This window comes from Dromaius novaehollandiae, chromosome 10 (assembly GCF_036370855.1).
Source record: "Dromaius novaehollandiae isolate bDroNov1 chromosome 10, bDroNov1.hap1, whole genome shotgun sequence".
In the NCBI taxonomy this organism is placed as follows: Eukaryota; Metazoa; Chordata; class Aves; order Casuariiformes; family Dromaiidae; genus Dromaius; species Dromaius novaehollandiae.
The window spans coordinates 9,189,363-9,197,677 of NC_088107.1; the positions used below are offsets into that span (position 1 = coordinate 9,189,363).

An 8,315-nucleotide genomic window follows, 5' to 3' on the forward strand; every position below is an offset into this window, starting at 1 on the left:
CCCTTGCAGTCAGACCTATCATGGCCTTGTAAAACTGGAAAAAGCTTTTGCCCTTCCGTCCCCCCCAAGCTCTTAATTGCTACTGTCAAGATTTCTTTGGAACCACGAGGGTACAGCTAAAACTCAGCACTGTCAAGGGGAACCACATGCCTCTTCCAAAATGTAACACCTGGAAAGGAAGACTGTTGAGCAAAGAGTAAGTGAGATGGATGGGTTTATTGTGGACAAGCAATGACTAATCAGACCCGGGAGTACAACAGCGCTGTGTCAGAGGAGAAGCTGCCAGCCGCGTTCATCAATAAGCACGGCACAGTCGAGGTGCGTGGATCTCAGCTAGGAGGTTTCAGACAACCTCTTAGGAAAGTTTTTATGGGCCAGATTCTGGCTGCAGCTCTGGGAGCTGCCTTGGGTTATGCCTTGTCCTGCTCCTGCTTTCTCCCAGAGAAAGACCGGATCTCTGAGTGGCTCAGAGAGCTCCCTGTCCCACTGCAGGATGCGAGGAAGAAGAGCAGCCAGCGACACCACGTCTTTGCCCACTTGGATCTCCCAGGCCTGGGAAGAGCCTGTCATTGCCAGGTTGGCAATGCAAAGCTGTGGTCCTGTGACTCTAGAGCCAGTTTAGTGGTAGAACAGAAGCTGTAGAGGTGCAGGGAAGTCACCAACACTGAAAGGGCTCAAGGGAAGTTAAGAGGATATTTGAACTGTTTGCTAAACCATTCCTCAGTGGGTTTCCAGAGATGACTTGACAGAGGAGAGTTTCCTACAGGAAACAGGTCCTGCACACCTTGGGCTCGTCATTCCCAGAGAGGAGCAGGGAACAGCACCCAGGAAACCCCATTCAACAGTGTCAGGTTTGCACTTAAATCAGTAAGTCTTGCATGCCAACCAGAAACACCACAGGCAGCGCGATCCTCTGTTAGCAAGCATCTGAAGGGCTTTGCTCGCTGGAAAACCTGGAGTGAGCTTCACTGTGCGAATCTCACGTATTCGCGATCCCCCCGAGTTTCACCCCCACCCAGCCAGCTACGTCACCCAGGGAGCACAACCGCCCCAGCCGCGCCGACGCCGTGGGAACCGACACGCCGTGCCTCCCACGGTGCCCCCCCGCTGCACTTCCAGAGGTAGGTTTGGCATCTCGCTGCTGCTTCTCCAGGCTCTGCCGGCCCTGTGGCCAGCGCCTGGCATTCGGGAGGAAGGACAAGCTCCCACCTCAGCCTCGGAGCACCCCTGGCACCTCACCTAGACTTTTCGGGCCGCAGCCGGAGACAGGCAGTTTGATGGAAAGGTCACAAAATGCTATGAACCTGCTGGCTGCTTCCGAGCAGGAGCAAAGGGAAAGGGGAGGGAGGGAAGGAAAGAGCACTTGCATCATTTCACCCCGAGGAAGGGCCGTCACGTCTGCTTGGCCCCCTCAAGATCCAGCCTGAGCCGGTACCTGACAACCTCTTATCTGCAAGACGAACGTGGCCCCTTTCCGTGCCCACGCTCCCGCTGGGAGCTGGCGGTGGCTGCCCTAATCGACTGGCTATTCTGAATACACGGGCCCGTGGGATGGGGGACCTGTAAATTGGTTTGGCTTCGCAGCTCGGCCTCCGGCAGAGGATTCGAGCAGTGGTGCCGGGGCGGGCAGGCCAGGTGAGCCCCCGGCGAGAGCCTCGCTTTGCGAGAGGGGCCTCTGAGCCAGGGAGCAGGTGCCCGCCGGCCCGGCCTCCTCCTCTCCCACGCGCCTCCGGCAGAGTCAGGGAAAGCAAGCGGCATCCGCGTCGGAGCACGAAACGCAGGTCAGACCGCGCTGCTCCCCGTGGTGATTGCTCTGCAAATCTGCTCTGCGATTGCAAAGGTCTACGGACCTTTATCCGTAATAATCTCAGCGTTTGCACAGCGGGTGCAATCCCTGTAACTGCGCTGTTTCGGGGTGCTCATCATTCCTGGGAAAGCAGAACAGCAACGATGGTACCGGGGAAAAGCCCGGGAGACCCCGTGCCCTGCCGCAGGCCGGGTGCTGCCTCGCCGGCTCCCGCTGGGGCCCCGCGCCGGCGGTCTCCGTTTCTCCAGCACCGAGCTCGAGGTGGTGGCAGCGCGCGGAGGCCGTGCTGTGACGGTCAGCTCATGCCCTGCATGGGGGGAGATACACAGAAACCCCAGCAACCCCACATCACCACGAGCTGCGTTGCACAGTTTCACCAGAAATAACAAAAACGAGCAGAAATTTCTACAAAGAGACCTGCCAGGGCTTCCGAACAAGTTATTGTGGGACACTTTAAAGACTCTCATTAGGAGGAATTAATTAGCTTAACAGCAGGGAAGGAAGCGAGATATGCAAAGCGCAGAGCAACAGATTTAAGGAAAACGTTTACTAGCCAGAAGAAAAATGTAAAAGGACGAGGAAAAATTAAATTACGGGGCGATTTAATTCTTTTAATTCTGAACAGGCAGAACAAGCCCGCAGGTGGTTTAAAGGGGAAACAAAAGAGCGGAGCAACGCTTGTCCCGCGTGCTCGGCACGGGGAAGCAAACGCGGGGAGCAGCGCAGGCGCCCGCTGCCCCGGCGGCACGAGGACGAGGACGAGGACGGCCGTCGTGCCCGGCGCCCCGTGGAAGACTAGTGATTTTGTTGTTGTATGGCTCGTCTCACCACAACAAGTCACAGTCTGCCTTCGGGCGCCCGGCCCCTCCAGCGCGGTGTGATGCTCGGGCGCACACGGCACGGCACGGCCGGGCACCCCGCTTCGCTTCTGACCACCCTGGCCGCTGCTTTCGTGAGCCTCGCCGGGGAAAGCAACGGGAGGCCGGTCTGAAACCCCCCCGCCGACTGCGCCCGCCGTGGCCACGAAGCGCCAGGCCAAGACTCACTGCCCATGGCGGAGAGCGGACTCGGCCTTCGTCCCCCGCCGAGCCGTGCCCAGAGCCGCCCCGCGGCGCCAGGACTCCCGGACTCTGCGGCTCCCGCGTGCCCTCGCCTGCAGCAGATGCTGCGGTAGGTACCAACGCGCAGGGATGATGCAGCGCGGCGGGACGGGCACCAGCTCGGTGCCGGCGGGCACACAGGAATCATCCGGCGAGAGCTGCTTTCCCCTTCCCTGCCCCACAAGGGGACGGGATCCCCCAAAAACACTTCTAACTGGTTCAGAGATACCCCCAGTTAAGTCCCATCCAGGCCCTCATCCCACATCCACCACCCAGAAAGGGCCCATCCCACCGGGAACAGGCTCGGAGGCCGGGTGGGCAGAAGCAAAGAGGAGACCCACATCCTGGGCAATGCTGGGAACGACACTTTTCCCGGCACTGGCTTTCAGTTCTTCTTACAACAGCCCCCACCCCCGAACCCATGCAAGGAGGCCCCTATAGCAAGAGCCCCTATGGGGAGCACCTCTGCCCTACAGCCAGTGCAGGGGGCTGCCCCCTCCCCTACAGGCAGCCCCCACAGGGGAAGTGTCTCCTGCCCTATAGCTCAGGCGGGGAGGGGAAGTCCCTACAGGCGGGCCCACGCGTGCTGGGTGGGTGGGGGGGGGGAGCCAGCCCAGCCGTATAGCCGAGCGCACGCGGGGGGAAACCAGCCCTATAAGCGGAGACCCCCGCGCAACCTGCCCGCGTTATAAGCGGGGCCTGCGCGCAGCCCTGCCCCGCCCCCACCAGAGCCGGCAGGACCGTCCCGCCCCTTTATGCAAATCTCGCGCACTGCGCGGCCAATGGGAGGACTCGGGGGCGGGTCAGGGGCGGGGCCACGGCCGGGCTTGCCCGGGCATGTGAGGGCCGCGGCTTCCGGGGGAGACACGTGGGAGCTGCGCCGGGTCGCGCCGCGCCGGGCCGGGCCGCGGTGGGTGAGGGGCGTTTGCCCCGGGCGGGGGGGGGGGCGGTAAGGGGGCGGGCTGGGGCCCAGTAATGGGGCGGGCACGGGGCTGGGGCTGGGGCTGGGGCCGGGCCGGGCCGGGCTATGGGGCGGACATGGGGCGGACATGGGGCTGGGGCCCATTAATGGGGCGGACATGGGGCTGGGGCCCAGTAATGGGGCGGGCAGGGGGCTGGGGCCCAGTAATGGGGCGGACATGGGGCTGGGGCCCAGTAATGGGGCGGGCATGGGACTGGGGCCGGGCTATGGGGCGGACATGGGGCTGGGGCCCAGTAATGGGGCGGACATGGGGCTGGGGCCCAGTAATGGGGCAGACACGGGGCTGGGCCCAGGGGTGACAGTTTCCCCCTTTCCTGCCCCTTGTCCCCCACCGGAGCTGTGCCCCCCCGCCCGTGATGGGGGGCCGGGAAGGCTCTGTGGTGGGGTGCACTAGCCCCGGTCTCTTCTAGGGGAGCTGGTGTGGGGCTGTGTGGCGCTAACCCCATGTCTGCCCCAGCAGGGATGCCTCCTGGCAAGGGGCAGATAACCCCTCTCCTGGCCCCCCCGAAGGTCTCCACGCTAGCCCCGAGGGGTGCTCACGCCCCCGCCGCGGAGGCACCCCTCTGTCCCCGGATGGCCGCCGAGAGCCCTGGCTCGCCGCAGGGGCGCAGCAAGAAGAGGAGCCGCAAGCACCAGAGGTTCCTGGAGCGCCGGGCGCTGCTGGAGCAGAAGGGGCTGCTGAGACCCCGCAGGCGCCAGGGCAGCCAGCCCCCCGCGGCCGGGCTGGTGGAGGCCGCCTGCAGCCCGCTCACCAAGGTGGGCGGCAGATGCGGCCAGCCGGCCGGTGAGCCGCAGAGCGGGAAGGTCGGGAAGCCCAAGCAGGTCCCCTCCCTGTCCCCATCCGCCTCTCCGGACAGCATAGCCAGGCACCACTCCGTGCTGCTCTCCCAGGACGACAGTGGCAGCTCTGCGGGGCTGTGGACATCCTTGCCGCTCCCGCGCCCAGGGAAGTACGTGGCCATCGACTGCGAGATGGTGGGCACCGGCCCTCGGGGCAGGCTGAGCGAGCTGGCGCGGTGCACCGTGGTGAGCTACGAGGGCGACGTCATCTACGACAAATACGTCCAGCCCGAGCTGCCCATCGTGGACTACCGGACGCGCTGGAGCGGGATCACGAAGCGGCACATGAAGAATGCTATTCCCTTCAGGGCCGCCCAGGCAGAGGTGAAATGGGGAGGTGCAAGCCCCAGGGGCGGGGGGGTACGACCGCGCAGCCCTGAGCTGGGCTTTGCGCCATTCCCTCTTGGGATGATCCTATCCCAATAGCTTTTTGCCAGGATTCAGACAGACCCGTAGTGTCCCCCATACCCACACCAGCACCTCCTTCTGGCCCATCTCATGGGGGGACTTTTACTTGTAAGAATGGTGCTACTTAGCTTATGTCTACTGCCAGTCCCTCAGGATTTTGGCAGGAGGCTCTGAACCGCTGCAAACAAACCCCAGGCAAACAGCAGCAGCCCCTCCAGCAGGGCTGTGTCTGTGGGAGGGAGTTAGAAATAATCAGTGAAGCTCTTCCATAACTGGGTCCCATCACTTTGCAAAAAAGTTATTAATTCAATATTTAATTAAAATTAAAAACAGTAATATTGTGGCTCCTTGTGCTCCTCCTTCCCTCCTTGTGCTGCTGTGGACTTGGGTAACATTGTGTAATGGGACCAACCGGCTACCACTCAGTTCTGGGAACCTAAAAGACTAAAACCAAAGAAACTAAATTTAATACAAAATGGTTTATTTTACACTTAATCTGTGTTTCTTTTGCTGCACCACCTGTCTAACCCCATCTGACACTTACAGATCCTGAAGATCTTGAAAGACAAGATTGTGGTAGGACACGCCATCCACAATGACTTCCAAGCCCTGAAGTACTTCCATCCGAAAGACAGGACGCGGGACACCAGCCGGATCCCTTTGCTGAACCAGAAGGCAGGATTCCCTGTGAAAGTCAGTGCCTCTCTCAAGAGCCTGGCAAAGCACCTGCTCCACAAAAAGATCCAGGTGAGCACCCGCCTCTGTGAGGGAACAACAGATGGTGTGAGTAGCAGGTTGCATAGGACTCAGCCTCTGTGAGCGCTCTAGAAATCTTGGGATGCGGTGCAGTCCTCAGTTTTACTGTGGGCCTCTGTAATCAGCTTAGTTCTCCCCATCTACGTGGGGTGCTATACATGAGACAGAGACGGACATTATTCGTCCTGTGCTCCCTCTCTCTATAATCAAGTCGGGGAGACCAGCCTTTGTAGCTGAGCTGCCATTAAGCACCTCAGTAAAGCAGGGACAGGACTTGCATCTTCCAGAAAGTTGTGGTGGTGAGAAATGCATACATTCCTACACCTGTGTAAGGCTGGATCTGAAACCCCTAGCACTTGTCCTTACGAGCAAGTAAACAGCATGGCTTGTAGGACTTTTGTCAGCCCCTTTGTCTAATGGGGCTTTTTCCCCTTTGCTCTCAGATCGGCCGCAAAGGGCACTCATCGGTGGAGGATGCGCGGACAACCATGGAGCTTTACAGACTGGTGGAGGTGCAGTGGGAGAGGGAGCTGGCCAGCAGCCTGCCACCCAGACCCCCCAGCCCTGTCGCAGACAGCAGCACAGACAGTGACCAGTACATGGATGACCAGTACTGGCCCACAGACCTGAACACAAACAGTCTGTGAAGGGCGACAGCTTCTCCTCCATGTGTTTTGAGACCTCCTGGTGCCTTCAGTGATTAAAAGCGGAGGCGGCTGCTGGTGCCCTCGTGGTCTATGGGGTTCTTCCATCCCCCAGGGCTTGTACCCCAAACGCCCTGCCCAGCAGCAGTGTCTCCGTGCCGACGATGACATGGTTGCTCCCGTCACCCAGCCCGTGCTGAGGGAAATGCAGATGGCAGCGCTGAGAAGTCTGACACCGCCAGCCCTGCCAGCTCAGTGGGAGCGTCTGCTGATAGAAGGATGGTTGCACTTGGAAACTTCTGTGGCTTTGGGCCTGCTGAAGCCCTCCCTGGCTTTGTCACGATTTTTTTGACATCTGGGAATCCCCTTAGGAGGAGGTGTGAAGTGTGTCTCAGGCAGGGGTGGTTGGGGGACCTCCCTGCTCCCGAGCTCTATGTGGTCACCAGTAGGTTTCCAAGAGAAGTGCTCGGGGGGGTTGTGCCCTTCCTTGCCCTTGGATCCTGTGATGTTTTACCCCCCCTCCCCCCAGCCCAGATCAGGCAGGACAGAGCACCCCTGGCCACTGGGGCATGGTGGGCCACTGTGCACCCCTTCTCTCCCATGCCAGCCCGTCCCTCGGGCTGTGGCACGCTGCAGACTTGGTGGTGGTGAGTCTTGACCATCCCGTGGGAGGGAGGGTGGGCAGATCCACACTCTGTAGTGGCAGCAGTCAGCTGTCTGCTGTCAGAGGCTCCAGGGATCTTGGAGTTGCACACTGTGATCTCCCAGCTGTGCCACTTCCCCATGGTTGCTTTCACTCAGGGAGGAGTATGTTTAGTATGAGGCACAGTTGCTCTGGCTAGCTCAGGGCAGCATCTCCTAAAAACAGTCTGCAGCCTCTTGCTGTCATATGAGAGTCTTCCCACAGGAAAGTGCTGCAGCTGGGCTGTGTTGATCTGTCACTTGGCGCTCTGGGATGAGCAGGGTTGCAGTGCCAGCTGGGAAGACCCCCATGGGCATGCAGTGGGTGGGCTAGGACTGTCAGGGGACCTACACATGATGGCCTCTCGGGGGGCAGGAAGAGAGGCCCTCCATGGTGGTGGTCAAGTGACTAGTCTTGCTGCTAATTTCTTTGCTCTTCCCTGAATCTGTGATGATGAACAGGACCCTGTTGTGACCCTGTGAAATGGTCAGAAGGAAAAGCAGTGTTTCCTTCTCCTTGAACATGCAACCACGCAGGCCAGTTGCAGAACTGTGGAAGAATTCAGGTTGGCAGGGACTTCTGGAGGTCATCTAGTCCATAGTGTACATCACAGCCCTGGTACAGCAGTTTATTGCTGTCTTGCTGACATCTGAAAACTGCAGACTGTCCAGGGCCAGTTAAACAACCAGTTTCCTTCCCACCTTCATTGCACAATGAAGGCCAAAAAGAAAGTCCAGGTTTAATCAGTGTCTAATTTCCCCTGGACAGAATAGGATGCACTAGATTTTAAATAAACTATTCCTATATTTGTGAAATTGTGAATTAAAAATTATTGCTGGAAAAAATCTGTGTGTGGCTTGTGTGATCAGATTGGGAAGTTCTCCAGGAGGGAGCAGGGTAAGGATAAGGTCTTCCTGTGTTGTGTTCACTGGCTGCATCATGTGCTGTGCTCCAGCAGCGACAAACCCATGTGCAACCAGAAAAGGTATTTCAGCTGTCTTATTATAGTTGAAGTAAGCCACACTTTCCTTCCTGGAGCAAGGCAGTTCCCCAGTGTCAGAGGATAGTACCTTCTGCTCTGGTGATTACTGTGGTT

The 8,315-nt window shown here is 59.2% G+C and overlaps 1 protein-coding gene across 2 annotated transcripts; it reads left to right on the top strand.

Moving 5' to 3' along the window:
* Positions 1-3,699: 3,699 nt before the first annotated feature.
* On the top strand, positions 3,700-8,064 carry AEN (apoptosis enhancing nuclease). Of its 2 annotated transcripts, XM_064517231.1 has the most exons (5): positions 3,700-3,817; positions 4,350-4,645; positions 4,781-5,053; positions 5,684-5,884; positions 6,337-8,064. In XM_064517231.1, exons 2-5 carry the CDS (start codon positions 4,352-4,354, stop codon positions 6,538-6,540), a joined length of 972 nt encoding a protein of 323 aa, XP_064373301.1. In that variant the 5' UTR covers positions 3,700-3,817; positions 4,350-4,351; the 3' UTR covers positions 6,541-8,064. The 2 variants fall into 2 exon arrangements, with proteins under 2 accessions (XP_064373301.1, XP_025977130.2); XM_026121345.2 differs by having other exon boundaries at positions 4,350-5,053.
* The last annotated feature ends 251 nt before the right edge of the window (positions 8,065-8,315 follow it).